Genomic DNA, 18,866 nt, shown 5'->3' with positions numbered 1-18,866 from the left:
CTGCAGATTCCGTCTGGCCCTACTCATCTCTCATTCCATTTAGCAGCCAGTTGTGGTCGAGGAAAGCGAATTTGGACTTTGTAAGCAGAAAGACTGAACGCTTCAGTAGTGATGAAACGGATCTGGTCATAAGCAAGATTTAATCAAGCAGACCTGCATCTACAGAATGAGCCAGATTCCACCAAAGGCCCCTGACATAAAGAAGGTGTGGGAGGATGAAGCGGTTTTTAAATTTATGCTGACAATGTTTTTTTTTTTTTATTTGAATCCTTTAATTTTTTAATACTTAAAGTCCATGTGAACCGGAAGTTGCTGAGACTTATTTCAGAATGTTGATGTACTTCCAACTGAAACAGAATAGTGAGTTTGGTGGGGTGGGAGGGTGGCGGAGCTTTCATTTGCACATCATTCCCTCTTAGCAAACTAAAGGTAAGAGAGGGTATTAATATGCAAATGCTATATGTACTACGGTGGCCGGGAAGTGCAAAACAATATTACAAAGTGTTAAACACTTTTACAAAGCTTGAGACAAATTTACATTTTGAAAAACATTTTTACTAATCATAAGACACAATTACATAGGAAAAACGATTTTACCAAAGACAAAACAAATTTCCATTTTAGAAAAAAATAAGACGCAAAACACTTTTACCAGTCATGAAACAAATTTGTAGACACAGGTGAACATGAGTCCAAAGGCACAGGTTAACATGAGTCTACAACTATAAAAATAATGGTTTGACCAACTACGATAAAACATTGTTTGCCATTTAATGCTATTCTGAGAAAATATCAGCGTGAGAGTATGTAGAAACATGTAAACACAAGTACATGGAACAATCAAATCATGGCATATGTTGACTAATAAAGATATCGAAACCGCCTTAAACATGTACTCCTAGATAGGTCGATTGATACTCACGCTGAACCTTTTGACTTGGGTTCGAATCCAGTTGATGACATGATCAATTATAATTATTTCTTATTATAATTTTGGTTATATACTGTTCTGCCACACAAATATTAAAATCAGTAATGTTTACACTGACACCAGGTGATAATTTTTTTTATTTGGTATGGACATTTTGTTGCTGTGAAAAAGAGACGAATCTGCCAATCTGCAAACGTGAATACTTTACATCTGGAAAGGGTCACCAGTTAACACGGACACCAGTTAAACCGTAACACCAGCTTCATTGAGTTTACTGTTAAGAGTCCTCAAGCAGATGTTTACACCGTGTAGACTTGACATCAAGTCCACGATTACAGCATACGAGCCCTCGTTAAAGTATAGAACACATTAGCCGCATTTCCACTATCGCGCCTAAAGCGAGCGAGCCAGGGCGAGCCAAGGCCAGTCGCGTTTCCACTATCACTTTCGGGGCGTAATCGGGCCAAAGCGGGGCTTCCTTGGGGCCAGCGTCCGGCCTTTTTCGGCCCGCCGAATACCTTGGGCCAAGGAGGGCCAACTGGGGCTTCAGGGCGGGGTTACGTACAAAGGCGGAGTTTTCCTGTCAGGTAAAGAGAAGACAAGATGCTTTCTTCCCTTACATTTGTTTTGCTATCGCGCTTGATCAACTCACTAAGAAGAAGAAAAAATGGATAGCAGACAGTACTGGTCAGTTGAGGACACCAGGGCTCTTCTGAACATTTGGGCCAAGGAAAATGCCGCCAAACTCGAATGTTCTTATCCAGGGATCGCTGTCTGGCCTTACACCAACAGACCACAAACAGTAAAAAAGCAATCGCTTCGGTGTTCTCCATCTTCCAGCTCTCGTAGTGATGCCAGGTTGTGTTTGTGGTTATAATTTGAGTTTTTTGTTCCCGCTGAAGTGGGCGGGTTGTGTGACGTTTGATTCGGGGGACGTTCTGGGGGCGGTGTTTGCGTGACGCGCTGCGAGCAACTAGCCCGACAGTGGAAACGCGACATGATTTCGGCCTCATTTCTCAACCTCCCGGGCTATTGGCCCGGCCTGGCCCGATTAAAGCCCTGGCTCGCACTGGCCCGATAGTGGAAATGCGGCTATTGATGCAGTATGTCTGGTGTTTCCATCTGGTCCGCGTCCTTTAGAATCTCCAAACACCGACCACACGTACAGCAAAACTGCGTTAAGCTGCTCATGTGTTTGCCACAAAATGGGCAAAACATCACAGACCACAGTCCACGTTCTGTCACCATAAACTTTATTTATGTCATGTACTCCACAACATGAATTTACCAACCTCGACAACAACAGTTTTCCTTGCGTCACTCCCTGTGTGTGGTATATTCCACATCACTTCCGGTGTGTGGTACATTCCCTTTCCGTAAGGAATCTGTCATTGTAAATTTGTTTAGCGGCTGGTAAAGGTGTTTTGCATCTTGTAAAGCTTTTTCTGAAATGTAAATTTGTTTCGTCTTTGGTAAAATCGTTTTTCCTATGTAATTGTGTCTTATGATAAGTAAAAATGTTTTTCAAAATTTAAATTTGTCTCGAGTTTTAACACTTTGTAATAATGTTTTGCACTTCCCGGCCACCGTGAGAAACCTTTTAGGTTGACATTAACAGAAGGACCGCCACTCCAAAGGCGGAAGCAAATGATCAGACTTTCAATGAAGATTACCAAAACAAACCAATTTTTAATCACTGGATCACAGACTAATCATTCACCTTAAGAATAATAATGTGAGCTACCAAAATAAGCATTGTAAATTTTGACTTTAAACATATTTATGTGCTGCTGTGCATCCCTGTGAGCATAATATGCAATGTGTATCCATGTTTTTGACCAGCCAATCACTAACAACAAAAAAATAAACAAATAACCATGTGTTATTATTTTTGTAAACATTATGTTTGTAAAATACTGTCACAATTGTGCACCTCCGTTTCACACCAGCACACAAAAGGAGCACAAATGATACCTTGCAATAGCCTGAAACTAGCAAAATAATGCTTACGTGGTGCTGCATTGTGCCAGGTGCATGACAGGGCCCAAAGTAATTCACATGCACTATCCTGTTCAAAAGTTTTCAAACCCTTCATTTCTAACATTGAATCCCTTGTTGGGCATCAGTGAGTGCTTCCAGCCAATTCTGCTGGTTGTATGTGAGCCTGTCAGAGATACTGAAGAGTCAGAGATGGAGCCGCACATCAGACAGACGCTGCGGGAAGAGCTGGAATGAGCAGAGCATGCGGAGAAATCAAAGAGCGTGCAGGACCTGAAGGCTTTTTGTCAAGAACAGCAGGAGCTTCACTGTTCAGGACAAACCAGGAGCTGTCACAAAATGATCAGCAGTCACAGATACTCACACAGTATGCTCTAATATAAAGTTTGAAACATTTTGAACAGGATTTATATATTTAGAATAATAAATAAATCAATAAAAATTAGTATTGGATATTATTATTGCTCTACTCTCCCTGTCTGGCTATTTATAACTAAGGATCATAAAACAACATTGATAAACATATTAATATTGCAAAAAAACTACAAAAATAACAAAAATATACTGAAATAAATAATGATTTCTTAAAGCAGCTAATAACATTGTTTAAAATAATGATGTTTTTTTAATTATTTATTCTAGCAAAACTAAAAGATTTAAGACTTTCTCCAGAATACAAACATTATTAAATATATATGTATCATTCATTCATTAATTTTCTTTTCAGCTTAGTGCCTTTATTTATCCGGGGTCGCCACAGCGGAATGAACCGCTAACTTGTCTAGCATATGTTTTACGCAGCGGATGTCCTTCTGGGAAACATCCATACACAGTCATTCACACTCATACACTACAGACATCTTTAGCTTACCCAATTCACCCATACCACATGTTTTTGGAGAACTGGAGAACATGCAAACTCCACACAGGAATGCCAACTGACCCAAACAAAAAAAAACTGACCCATTAGAGGCTCGAACCAGTGGCATTTTTGCTGTAAGGCGATCGTGCTACCCACTGCGCCACCATGCTGCTCTAAATGTATTATATATGTATTTATTTCTACAACAGTTCTGTCTGGTTCTCCAATCTGATTGACTGATAGCCATGAGATATTAAACCAATATCAGCCCTCATACAGCCTCTTGACCCTTGTGTAATACTCCACCCACACAGAGTGACAGCAGATCAATAAACTCACAACAGTTTGACAAATATTGCTGCTGTTTGACAACATAATGTACTTTTGAGGCTTTTTTAGGCAAGAATGTAGTTGTTTAGATTGCAAATATGCAGTTTATTTATAAGGATAGTGCCTATTTTAAATATTTATAATTTCAGAGATTCAGCACACTGGTGGCTATTAGCCTGTCAGACAGAGCAAAGACAGTTGATGTTCTTGCACAAGATGGCAACAGAGACCGCGTAATAAGTCTTTAGGGGAGAAAAATTCTGTGGAAATTTCAAACTACAGCTGATCAAATCCTCATAAAACAGGTAAGTGACTTTCTAAGTCGATCTCTCTCTCTCTTGTATGTTGTAGTGCTTTATTTATACCATAGTAATCTGGTAGTGTTTGCTTTGGCTTTTTCTGTGTTAATTATTGTAATCTCCAGAGTACAACAGAGAAATACTGGGAGATCTCTGTAGACTGATGGCATTTCATGTCGTTCAGCCGTATAATCTTAAAATTTAAGCAAAACAACCTGTTTGGTCACCATTTTAGACATTACACAAGAGAATCTTTCAAATACTAGCTCTAAAGTGACGTTTGGGAAGTAGGTTTCTGCTGTTCTGACCACAGAACTGACCACCTCATACAAAAGGGTTTTGAGACTCTACGTGTTTGATTTTCTTTTTTATATACATGATAATGACATCGAACTGTTGTATAAATGCAATACCACACTAGTGGTATAAACATTTAATAAACAGATATATTTATTATAATTACATTTTAGTCACCAAACATATTTAGAAATTGAAAGAAAATACAAATAAATTCAAGCAAAATATTGCAACAAAAAAAAAATACAACCTACAAAATTTCAACTACATTTTTCAAATTGTTTTGCTTCTCTTGATTTTTCCTCTTTTTAAAATTTGTATTTAATATTTTAAATACATATATATATATATATATTATAACTATAACATATACATTATACTATAACATATACATTTGGCTGTACTAGTTTGGGTGCACTAGTGTTAGATAAGCTCCAGATTTGGCTTCAGTACTGACTAATCCATAATGTATATGCACAAATATAATATTGTATAGGTCTCACTAAAAATATGAATTTAAAAGAAAGATTTGTGAGGGGTGTGCTTATATATGCTAAGCACTGTATAGAATATATTGTATATAGAAAATTCCCAAAATTCCTGCTCAATTGACCCTTAAACTACCCCACCAAGAACTACAAATGATGGTAGCTAAAACACTCAATGCATTTTTTTCAAGACCTCCCATAATTTCTCAAATATCAGCCTCTACAAAATTGATATGTCTGATATGATATTTAATACATGTACTATGAAAAATCTGTAAATATGAAGTGTAAGACCAATTTATATAAAAAATATATTGAAATTTGAATACTAAATCATCTTTATTTTTTGAAGTGTGACAAAAACTATTTCAGATTCTCATTTAACTTGTTTTCTTGTGTTTTTTATTACAATAAAACCAAAATCAAGTCTAGTAGTGCAACAGGATTATATTTGTTTGATTTTATTTCTATGCTGTGTGTGTAAACCATTATTTAACACAGTAAAAACATGGTCAACTGTTTGATAGAGAGGCAGTCAAAGGGTTAAAGATCACCTAATAAATATTTGACAAAGAGCTTACAGTGGGGCTAATAATTTTGTCTTCGACTGTATATAAATCACAAGAATATGAAATATTGTGGCATACACATATTTTGGTGCTTTTTTGGTTACTCCATTATATATACAGTACATTTTTAAATATATATAACTTTTTTGAAATGACACTAACAACTTTATATTATGTTGATGTTTTCTCAGGCACTTCTCCTGCATTTCCCAGACGCCCAGATGTATTTCACACCACGGCCAAGGACAGCTTTACCTGAACCAATGATTTTCTCTATTTTGATCCTGGATGCTTCAATTTCTCTGGCAAACTCGTGGACAGCCTGGCAGGGGTCCTCATATGTGTGGGGATCAATATAAAATCTGGCTTCTGGAAATGATACTAGAATAAACAAAATTAGCATTTGGTCACATATTGCAGCATGAAAGCAATTTTCAGTCACAGCCACAATCTCTGAAGGGCCCAGGCAGCGGCTACAGCAAGATATTGAAGCAAAAAAAAAGGCAATAGTTTCCTGCCTAAAATTCATTAAAAGAGAAATCATCAGGGGAAAAGAGTGTCTCTCGTACCGTGGCCATTTTGGTAGTGCATTTTCTCCTCGTCTGAGTCCTGGAAAGCTTTGCTGTACCCACAGCGTCTGTAACACACACCAGCAGAAACGCAGATATTAATATTTAATAAAAAAACAGCCTTGTGATATACATCCCACATTAATAATACTCAAATGTAAGAATTTAAAGAACTTCATTAACTCCATACTTAACTGGCAAAGAACATCAAGACATTTCACTTCACACGAGAATAACAAACGTCCTTTTAATCCGCTGTATTATATTTACATCAAACACACTGAGAAAAAGTGTCCATTTATTGAAGCGATGATCAAATTCATTAACTTATGGAAATTGAAGTTGTTGGCATCAAAAAGCAACAAAGAGCGCTCACTTTTTCAGTCTTTTTCTTTATAGAGAATTCATAAAAGACTTCAGATCAGATTAATCATACTGGACTTTTGATTTGGAGCAAAAAATAAAAAATACAATTCAAAAATGTGATCAAATCAAAAGTGCAGCGCAATATAATAAGACTACTTCAAAAATCGTTTATTATACGATGCTAAAAACTTTTTGACTGGATACAAATACACACTGGTTTTGGTGTGTTTTTAAAAATGCAAATGAGCTTCTGGTCTCCACCCTATTTTCACAAGAGGGCGGAGCCTTTACAGCTTATGCCTTAGTTACTCCATTAACAGAGACACAAACTGAAAAGGCTCTGCCCTCTTTCCACAAGCAGAATTTGCATTTAAAAAGACACACAAAAGCAGTGTATATTTGTTTCCTGGCAAACAAGTTTTAATAATGGAATAATAAATAAATGATTTGGGAAATATCTTTGGGCTAAAACTTCCCACACATATTTTGAGAAAGATATAACATCCTGAAGAAAAAATAAATAAATTTACGACCTCTTTAAAAGGCTTTATTAAATCCATTTCTCTATGAAGAAAAATAATATGATTGTTATGCTCAAAACTTCTTGACTGGAAACAAATACACACTGGTTTTGTGTCTTTTTAAATGCAAATTAGCTTCTGGTCTCCATCTTATATTCACACGAGGGCGGAGCCTTTACAGCTCTGTTCTCCACCCCCTTTTCACAAGAGGGCGCAGTCTTTACAGCTTGTGTCTCAATTACTCCAGTAAAAGGGTGGAGAGCAGAAGCTCATATGCATTTAAAAGTTCACACAAAACCAGTGTGTATTTGTTTCTTGACAAAAACGGTTTTAGCAGGGTATAATAAATGATTTGGGACATATCTTTGGGCTAAATCTTCCCAGACACATTTTTGAAAACTGATATAACATCTTAGAGGGAATAAAAATCTAAATACGACCTCTTTAAAAGGCTTAATTAAATCAATTTCTCAATAAAGAAAAATTATATGAATGTTTTCTACAAACCTTTTGATTGGAAACATGTACACACTGGTTTTGTGAGTCTTTTTAAATGCAAATGAGCTTCTGGTCTCCACCCTATTTTCACAAGAGGGCGGAGCCTTTACAGCCCTGCTCTCCACCCCCTTTTTGCAAGGAGGCGGAGCCTTTACAGTTTATGCCTTAGTTACTCCAGTAACAGAGAAACAAAGTGTAAAGGCTCCACCCTCTTGTGGATAAAGGGTGGAGAGCAGAAGCTCATATGCATTTAAAAGGACACACAAAACCAGTTTGTAATTGTTTCTTGACAAAAACGGTTTTAGCAGGGTATAATAAATGATTTAGGGAAATATCTTTGGGCTAAAACTTCCCAGACACATTTTTAAAACTGATATAACATCTTGGAGGGAATAAAAATCTAAATACGACCTCTTTAAAAGGCTTAATTAAATCAATTTCTCAATGAAGAAAAATTACAGTATATGAATGTTTTCTACAAACCTTTTGATAGGAAACATGTACACACTGGTTTTGTGTGTCTTTTTAAATGCAAATGAGCTTCTGGTTTCCACCCTATTTTCACAAGAGGGCGGAGCCTTTACAGCCCTGCTCTCCACCCCCTTTTTGCAAGGAGGCGGAGCCTTTACAGCTTATGCCTTGAGAGACAAATGAGAAACAAAGTGTAAAGGCTTCGCCCGCTTGTGGAAAAAGGGTGGAGAGCAGAAGCTTACTTGCATTTATAAAGACTCACAAAACCAGTCTGTATTTGTTTCCAGACAAAAGGGGTTTTAACATGGTATAATAAATAAATTATTTAGGAAATATCTTTGGGCTAAAACTTCCCAGACACATTTTGAGACTGATATTACATCTTGGAGGAAAAAATATCTAAATATACAACCTCTTTATAAATCCTAATTATATCAATTTCTCTATGAAGAAAAATGTCATGTTATTCCTGGAACCCTGCTGTTGCACTATATACTACTTTAGAATAAGTCAAAAATCAATCAAATGAAATTTTCAATGAGCTGTATTTTTGAGAGTGAACGTTCCTAAAATTAACCGTGCAAACAGATATTACAGTATGGTGTTTAAGTGGTGAAAAATGAATAATTCACTCACAAAATGTACAATTTTACTCACCCTCATATCATTCTAAACCTGTACGACATATGAAGACATTCAATAACAAAATCAAACATCTTTCATTAAAAATCTAAATCGTGGGAGGAGCAGAGATTTGTGACTGAATGATTCTTTTGATTCAAATCTAATGAATCATTTGTTCCAATTCACAATATAGAACTAATTCAGCCAATGATTCAGTAACAGAACGAATGAACAGGTTTAGAATGAGATAAATGAGTAAATAATGACAGATTGTATTTTTAAGCAGAACTTTCATATAATACAGCTGCAATATAAAGTGTTATAGAATAAAGCAGGGGAAAATGAATGCAGACAATTCAAAGTACTCCTCTTGCCGTTTTCTGCAGATGACAACGGCCAGAAATGTCACCAGTCCTGTTACCGAAGCCATGCAGATCCAGATAATGGTCACGTTGGTATTTCGCAGGGGAGCTGGCGGAGAAACATGAAACCAAATATCAACACCAATGCGTCATTAAACACTGAATCATCACCGCTTTTCTCACTGCAGGAGACGTTCGACCAGAAACTGTGCGCTCGTGTACACTTCATGGACATGAAAACAAAATACAGCAGTGTATGGTGGCAAATGGTGATTTATTTTTGGATTACTTTTTGTGCCTTCAATGAGTTTGAAAAACAATTGGAAATGCCATGTGGTACTGATTTGAGCAATTCAGACAACTTGCAAAAAGTTTTTTAATACTTTGAGATTAATGAGAGATGTTCTTCATATCTATTAGGGCATTGGACGATAATCGGTTTCAAGGTTTACCGCGGTTTGGAAAAGTCAAGCTTTTAAAACCGCTAAGATTTTATGATATACCATTCCTACCGAAATTTGTAAGTCTTTTGTTAGTTTGTTTGTTTGTTTGTGTTAAGACTATTTAATTAAGTTTATTAGGGGAAAATTATCTCCAGAAGAAGTGTTTTTGAATCTAATGAAGACAGCATTATTTTAACAATTTATTCTCTAATTTTTTTTAATATGCGTGTGAAATTCATGTAAAAAATCTTTTAAATATGATAGATTAAGCTAAAATAAAGAATGATCATTTAACATGTCTTGTTCTGTGTTTTAATTTATTTGTATATCTATTTTTATAAATATGTATATAAAAGATTATATTTGATTTTATATATTTTTCCTTCATTTTATAAAAATATCTACACAACAAAATATCTATACAACAATGATTTATTTAAATATTATTTTTTCTTTTTTAAATATTTCCCAAATGATGTTTAACAGAGCAAGGAAATTTTCACAGTATGTCTGATAATATTTTTTCTTCTGGAGAAAGTTGAGCAAGAGTGAAAGCAGTTTTAAATTTTTTTTTAAAACATTTTATGGTCAAAATTATTAGCCCCTTTAAGCTAATTTTTTTTCGATAGTCTACAGAACAAACCACCATTATACAATAACTTGCCTAATTACTCTAAGTTGCCTAGTTAACTTCATTAACCTAGTTAAGCCTTTAAATGTCACTTTAAGCTGTATAGAAGTGTCTTGAGAAATATCTAGTCAAATATTATTTACTGTCATCATGGCAAAGATAAAATAAATCCGTTATTGTTCTATATGGAAAAATATTTCTATATTAAAATAAACATAATATAAACTAAATATAAACTATTTCTAGGATGTAAAAATCTATTTTCTCACAGTGGAAAAAGTTGTTTTTCACCCAGACATTTAAAAAGAACATATTTTATGTCAATAATCACAGTACCGTGAAACCATGATATATGTGTCCAAGGTAATCATACCGTCATAATAATATACCGGCCCATGCCTAATATCTATACAAAACTATTTTTTATTAAAATGTTTACATTATAACAATGCTTTGGCCCCCTAAAATATGTAATGCAAAACACATATACATGATAATATATTTATATATATGTATCGTTTCATAAAATGAAGGAAATATATATAAAATCAAATATAATCTTTTATATACATATTTATAAAAATAGATATACAAATAAATTAAAACACAAAACAAGACATATTAAATGATCATTCTTTATTTTAGCTTAATCTATCATATTTAAAAGATTTTTTACATGCATTTCATACGCATATTTAAAAGAAAAATTGAGAATAAATTGTTAAAATAATAAGTAATACATACATTATTTTAAAGATATAAAAAGGAAACACAAAATAAGCATTATTAAACATTAAAAAAAAATGAATAAACGTATGAATAAATACAAACATAAGTATAAATTCATGCATTGAAATTTTTTTTTTATTGGATTTACACAATTTTTTAAGGTAAGTGATTGTAAACAATTTATATGGGGTGAATTTGAACAAATTAAATTTAGTAATGTTCAACTTCATTTGTTCGTTTAAATTCACTCATTCATTCATTTTCCTTCGGCTTAGTCCTTTATTCATCAGGGGTCGACACAGTGGAATGAACCGCCAACTTATCCAGCATACGTTTTACACAGCGAATCCCCTTCTAGCCGTAACCCAGTACTGGAAAACATCCATACACACTCATTCACACCCATACACTATGGCTAATTTAGTTTATTCAATTCACCTATAGCGCATGTGTTTGGACTGTGGGGGAAAGCAGAGCACCCGTGTCACCACTGAGCCTGTGTCGCTGTTTAAATACAGCCCATATAAAATGTCTGCAACCACTTACCTTAAAAAAATGAGTAAATCAAATCAATGTTTTTTTTTTCAGTGTGCCCGAAGTAATACTGAACCACTCACGTGCTTTGCCGGTCTGTATCTCCACCGACTGACTGAAGCGTCCACAGCCGGCCGAGGTTCTGGCCCGAATCTGGAAGATATAACTCGTTCCAGGCTTCAAACCGGACACTTTAGCACTGGTGTTCTTTGACTTCAGTGTAGCATAACTTTGCTGCTCGTTGTCCTGTTGAAATAAGAGCTTACATTCAAACAAAATCTTCATTTAAAGGGCTACCATTTTACCCTTACAATATGTAAGAATACAAGAGTCTCCAGAATGTGTCTGTAAAGTTTCAGCTCAAAATACCCATCAGATCATTTATTATAGCCTCCAGAATACGTCCATTTTAGACTCAGAGGACAGTGTATCTTTTTTGTAGCCTGTGGCTTTAAATGCAAATGAGCTGGTTCTCCCCGCCCACCGCTCCCATTTGCAGATTCAGTCAAATATAGCAAGTTTATCTGATATATTTGTGGTGGACTTTTTTCAAGCGAATGATGCATCGTTTTCTGCAAAGACACGTCACACACTAATGACATTAAAGTTCGCAGTGCACTCACACACATACTTTTAACTTGACACTGTTTTTGCAGCAGCATTTTTGCATATTTTAACCTCAACAGTGTTTGAAATATGTATGAAATAGTCTTGTTTGTATATTTTTGTTAATTTGTCAAATAAATAAAAACTAAACCTCCCCTCTAAAAAGGCGGATTTAACCAATAAGTGAGGTAAGTGTACGCTAAAGCCTGATTTATGCGTCGAGTGATTGGTGTGACCCACGGCACCTGCCTTGTGCGTTACTTCTGCATGCTGTTTGTGTTGCTCTGCAATAACAGTTCCGAAACGCTAGCTGGTAGCAGGTTATGTTCCTCTGTGTCGAATTTCTTCGCTGATGTTTTATTTATTCTGAACACTACCTTAATGTACAAGTAGCACAAACTTGCTCATTTCGAGGCTGGAACTGGCGGACGTGCAACATCATAATGTAAACACAAAACAAAAGTCTCCATCCGGAGCTCCGGACTCGACACTTGTAAACACTCGCTCCAATGGGTTCACGCTGCTCTCGGTCCCGCCCACACTCGTCAGAGCTACCAAGCCGACCTATCTCAGAGCTTGCGCTGCGTGTCATTGCGAAGTGTAGTTACATTTTTTGAGAGGTGTGTGTCTGTGTTGGTGTCAGCCCCGGCAAGGGCTATGCGACCGCACGAAGGCTGCACCAGACCGTACGCGTACACTTGATCCAGAAGTATATATCAGCCTTTTGGGCCCCTGGCCCCCAATAAATGCCTAGAAGTATAATATATACCTATAAATGACACATAGCATTGTTTTCTATCCTATTTTGTATGGTGAGGAGTGATGGGAATGACAATACTATAAATAAACGGCGTTACTAACGACGATAATTTTTTCAGTAAGGAGTAATCAAGTGAATTACTGTTTGCCCCATTACAACACCGTTACTGGCAATAAAATGTGCGCTACTATAATTGAGAACACTGAAGCGGTTTTCATGCAAGCAGCGTCTCTCTCAGCCATTGGACCTCTCTTTCTCTGAGGTGTGTCTGTGTGTGTCTGTGTGCGTGTGTCTGGGGTTGGAGTGGGACACATAACCAACCAGTGATGATGATTGGTGTGTCTGTGCACGTGGTGTAACTGAGATCGTGATGATTGGAGTACATTTCCATCACTTTCCATTCAGAGGCAGAGCAGTGCGGGTGTTCACAAGCACACGCGCAATCAGTCGCACACACCAATGACCAGGAGTCAGAACGATGGCAAATCCAACAAGTTCAAAGGTAGCGTTTGCAAACTGGAAACATAAGCACTACTTTTCCCTCATTGAGGTGAAAGGCAGGAAACGTTTATATATTGTGCAACTTATGTCCAGGAAAAAAAGAGTTTTCTGCGTCGGTGACAAGTAATTCTAATATAATGAAGCACCTCACATCGTCACATGCCGACACAAAATTAGTGGCTACGCAGGCGATAACGTGAGCTTTGCTACCAAAGGAGAGGACGAAGCCATGATATCAAAGCAAATAAAACTTCATTTATCTCCAGCGTAAACACTTATTACTCAGACAGAGTTAAATAAAATAATATCTAGATAAATAGTTGAGGACATGCTGCTGTTGTCTCTCACATTGTCCCACAACAATATTAAAATAGTATCGATTAGTGGACAATGTTCTATATTTATTTTATAGTCATTCGACAAATTAGATTTGTTTTGAAGTAACGCAATAGTTACTTTTTCTGGTAATTAGTTACTTTTATAATTATGTAACTCAGTTATTAACCCAGTTACTATTTGTAAGAAGTAGTAACTATAACCAATTACTCCTTTAAAAGGGCACCTATTTTGCCCCTTTCTTAAGATTTAATATTAATTTCATGGTTCTTCTGAGTGTGCCAGTTTAGGTTCAGTTCAAAGTGTTAAAGTGTTTAAAAACTTGTTATTTTGGGGGTGTGTATACAGCTCGCTGTTTTAGGGTGTGTGTTGCTTCACATGAAAATTTGTTTCGACTTCCCACCCAACTTAAGGGGGCGGAGCCAAGAGCTCCCCTGCTTTGTGTATGGCAACAGACAGACAGACAGAGAGAAGCAACATGAGGAGTGAGAGGACCAGCATTCAGCTGTACATGTACGACCCGGACACAGACCAAGCAGAGAGTACAAAACCATTTGTGTCTTTGTATAGTTTTACAGCCAACTGTGTGCTAGTTTCAAGTTTCGAGCTTGTACACCAAGACTAATAACCACACACATTGAATTAACATTTACTGAGGCTATAACTAAAGGGTGTCACACACCAGATGCGCCGCTCAGAGCAGCGACACGGCACACCAGACGTACACATTTGCATGTTATTTAAAATGAAACCATTCAGATGGTGCTCTGTGGCGTGGCAGAAATATGAACAGTGTCCCGAGTCGTGCCTTGTGTGTACTCTGATAGAAACCTATGTTTAGAATTCTAAAATGCATGCCGTTGTGCATCGCCGAGCGGCACTTCTGGTGTGCAACCTGCTTAAGGCAAGTTCGTTATTTTCTTTGGAGGGATGCTCACGTGAGGCAACGTGCTCGCACTTTCCAGCAGCACCTAGTTAAGATGACAGGGAGCTTCTGTGACAGCGGGAAATGCAAACGGCTGAGGTTAAGGAAGACGCAATGAAAAGTACACGTTTTCAAACCCACCTAAAGTTACAAACAATGGCGCCGATGAGAGTGATCATGTGGTGAATGTTGATCTTGTGTTGAGCCCAATGAGCCTTACATCTAAAAATAGAGCTAGGGTGTTTCTTTGGTGACATCGCACACACTGACAATGGCGGACGTGAAACAACAAACTGAGGATATAGTAATGCACGCCTGTAAATAAATATTGGTATAATTATAACTTCCCTCCAGTGTTTGGCAGGGCTCGCTGTGTGTTTGCCTTCAATGTCACTTTAAATAATCTCGCCAAATCAGTCTGAGAGCACTATTGGTCGGTCATTTCCTTTCAATAAGCCTCAGCTGCCAATAAACCATTGTTTAAAATGGGATATTTGACTATATTGGTGGGCGGGGGGACCGCACTCCTACGTCAAGTTGCGGTTGATCTGAAAACCGCTCCAATTGGTCCACTGTTTTTATGTGGTTAAATTGAAAAAAAAAGACTGGGTGTTATATCACCCCAGTATGACGGTCTATACACTACACCTACACACATGTCTGTCCAAACAGCTTGAAAAGTAGATTTTTCACCATACTGTAGGTGCCCTTTAAAGGAACGTGCCCAACACTGATGGTGAGGGTCTAACAAATTAAAGTTTAATGTTCATTACTACATTTATGCAAATTTGTCACCCCAAAATTACCCCCAATCATGGAGCAGTCCAGCAGTCAAATCAGGAAAAGATTTAGTTTAAAAAACGAAATAATTTATTATTTTAGTTGTGAATTCAAGGAAAAAGTAGAGATTGCATTAAGACAAAACGTAGAAAATGAGAGAGAAAAAACACCAGCATAAATAAATAGAAAATAAATACAAGTATAAATGGCGCATTTTAGGACTGTTGGGCCCCATTGGCTGGAATTGCTTAGGGCCCCCAAAATCAAGCCTGGTTTCTCTCGAGGTTTTTTAAATCTTCACTTTTGCCAATTGGTGAAGTTTTTTCCTCGCCTCTGTCGCCACTGGCTTGCATGGTTCGAGATCTGTAGAGCTGCGCATCGTTGGATTTGCTCTTCAGTGTTTGGACTCTCAGCAGTGAATATTAAACCACACTGAACTGAGCTAAATTGATGTGAACTTAAACACTAAAATTGAACTACACTGTTTCAATTTACTATAATCTTCTATGTGAAGCTGCTTTGACACAATCGTCATTGTAAAAGCGCTATACAAATAAAGGTGAACTGAATTGAAATTGAATGTATAATTCCCACCCTGAATAAAGTGAGCATCTGTTAGCATTCCTCACGTCATCCCACTGCATCCATGAACTCTGTCCCTTATGAAGCATTATCCTTTGTTAAAACACTTTTGATGCTCCAGTGTCCCTTAAGGAGACCGCCAGCGCTGTATATCCGTCAAAAAAAACACACTGCGTGCTCTTTGCTAAGCACCAATCCCCAGGAAATCAACACACGGCAGCAGCTCGGCAAACAGGGATTGCGCGTAAATCATATTTACATAGCAGCATTGTTGACTAGGCACTGCAGACTAATTCTCTGTCACAGCTGAGATCTCTTTTGCGCCATTAGGCAGCAAAGCTCCTGGCTCACGCGACAATTAACTTCCCTCCAGTGTTTGGCAGGGCTCGCTGTGTGTTTGCCTTCAATGTCACTTTAAATAATCTCGCCAAATCAGTCTGAGAGCACTATTGGTCGGTCATTTCCTTTCAATTAGCCTCAGCTGCCAATAAACCAAGTGTTTAAAATGGGATATTTGACTCCGGGGCGGTCTATAAAATGTGACCCTTCATTACGCGGGGCTCGCCATTGAGCCATTTGTATGGCTGATGAGGCCTTCGCAGTTAATGAACGAATATCACTCCTGCAGGACTGGGAATTTATCAGCGCTGATGACGAAATTACCTTTTCGTAATATTTGATGTCATACTCTAATATGACTCCGTTGGGCTGCGCTGGTTCGTGCCAGAAAAGAGTGACGCTGTTCTGACTGGCGTTTTCCTGCCGGACGGCCATCACTTCAGATGGAGCTGAGGAGACAAGAGGATGAGCGTAAGAAAACACATTAGCATGAGAGATTATATCAAAGAAATAATGAAATGCATCGTATTATTGCTGATGGAAATTCTAGATAATACAAGATCTAGATTGTCTGCGTACGATTAAAACCAAACTTTTATGCTTATCAGCTGTTTAAAGGGATAGTTCAGACTAAACTGAAACGTTCTGTCCTCATTTACTCATTATGCACTTATCACTGGGCTTCTCTGTTACACAATGTAATCATTGACGCGAACACAGGGAGAACATGCAAACTCCACACAAAAATCCCAACTGAAGCTCGAACAAGCGACCTTCTCGCTGAGGCGATCGTGCTCCAAACCACTTGTGGGTGAGTACATTTTTTTTTTTAATGATCTATCCCTTTGAGTTAGTCTACTAACATGCCCTATATTTACCAGTGTTAGCAGACCATCTAGGTCAGGGATGTCAAACTCAATTCCTGGAGGGCCGCAGCCCTGCACAGTTTAGTTCCAACTCTAATTAAACACAGCTGATCAAACTAATCAAGTCTTTCAGTCTTGTTTGAAACCTATACAGGTAAAGCTACGGTCACACTGGGCTTTGTGTGTGCGAAACTCTGTCGTGCGGCGCTGCGAAAAGGGGCGGGATTAAACAAGATGATTAGACATTAAAAAAGCGAGCGATTGCTCCATGTTTTAAATTTCTGTCCAGAGAGCTCATGTTTTGATCCTCGATTGGTCTCACGCAGTCAAGTGATGCGATTTCGCAGGTCTGAGTTCACCAAGCTTGAACTTTGAACCGCAGCAACATGCGAAACTTGACACATGACCTTGCGTTTCCGGTCTGACGTCTTCGCGTGCGTATGAATGGAAGTCTATGGGAGGAAAAGCCCAGTGTGAACGCAGCTTAAGTGTGTTGAAGCAGGGTTGGAACTAAACCATACAGGGCTGCGGCCCTACGGGAATTGAGTTTGACATCCCTGATCTAGGTTAAAAATGTTAAAACATTAACAAATGTTAAAACTGGTAATTTATTCAGACTACAACCCCAAATCAGTTAGGACAGTATGGAAAACGCACATAAAAGGAAAGAAGTGATTTCTAAATTTACTTTGACTTGTATTTCAGTGCAGACAACACAACAAACATTATTTAATGTGTTTCTCATGATTTGTATTGTTTTTTTTCACAAATTAAAAAAAAAAGTTGGGACAGGAGCCATTTAGGGCTAGTAATCGGGTAAACTGGTTAAATAATGATGTGATTTGAAACAGGTGATGTCAACAGGGGATTGTAATTATGGGCCCTATCATAAACCCGGCACAATAAGGCGCAAGACGCGTCTGCCGCAATGTGTTGCTATTTTCAGACCAATGCAACCCTAATTTTCCTGTTTTCCATCACGTTGTTTAAATAGCAAATCCATTTGCACCACTATGGCTGCATTCCCACTGCTGATCTTGATGGTCAATTCCGATTTTGTGACTGTATCCGATTTTTTTAATGACCTGCTTACATCTTTTAAAGGTGACTCGTATCCGATCGTCTGCATTTACACTGCACACGGCAAAGGCGCAATGACTAGAAAAAAAAAGCGGGTGCTGACTAACAGCTGATAATTAAAGAGTGCTCTTTTCTCTTTTCCTGTATGTAATCTGTTTGCAGCTTTTTACAAGCTGCTTTACTATAGTTTATGACAGAAAGGTTCTCATTTGTCCATCTCCTTTTGATATATAGGCTTTTTTAAACTTTAGGCTTCCTAATGTCATGTCCATGGCGTGATTTATTCACGTGATGTATGCACTAGTTTTATATTAGTTTATATTGGTTACATGGCGGACATTGTGCTCTCTCACTCTCGTTAACATGCTTAAATACTTGTGCTCTATGACAATATGAAAGCTGTTTAAGTCCTTCTGTATGAGATTTAAGGGACTCTGCTGAAGTCTGTTCTGAAATGAAAGCATCAGACTTGACGTCATTCGCTCCGGTTTTTAATGACGCGCGACTCGCATGGACAGGTGAAAATCCGATCTACCTGCTTACACTGCAGACACGAGAACACAGATCCG

General features: G+C 37.6%; 1 protein-coding gene across 2 annotated transcripts in view; it reads right to left on the bottom strand.

Moving 5' to 3' along the window:
- Positions 1 to 18,866, bottom strand: part of epha8 (eph receptor A8) — a 180,972-nt gene that overhangs the window by 17,322 nt on the left and 144,784 nt on the right. Inside the window, exons 6-10 of one of the 2 annotated variants that reach the window (XM_056467927.1) lie at positions 16,676 to 16,800; positions 11,606 to 11,768; positions 9,177 to 9,294; positions 6,344 to 6,411; positions 6,030 to 6,155 (exon numbers count right to left, since the gene is read on the bottom strand). In XM_056467927.1, the coding sequence (XP_056323902.1) occupies positions 6,030 to 6,155; positions 6,344 to 6,411; positions 9,177 to 9,294; positions 11,606 to 11,768; positions 16,676 to 16,800 (600 nt within the window). The remainder of the gene's footprint in view (positions 1 to 6,029; positions 6,156 to 6,343; positions 6,412 to 9,176; positions 9,295 to 11,605; positions 11,769 to 16,675; positions 16,801 to 18,866) is intronic. The other variant, XM_056467928.1, reaches the window with a different exon arrangement.

This window comes from Danio aesculapii, chromosome 11 (genome assembly GCF_903798145.1).
Source record: "Danio aesculapii chromosome 11, fDanAes4.1, whole genome shotgun sequence".
NCBI lineage: Eukaryota > Metazoa > Chordata > Actinopteri > Cypriniformes > Danionidae > Danio > Danio aesculapii.
This window is presented reverse-complemented; position numbering and strand designations above follow the sequence as displayed.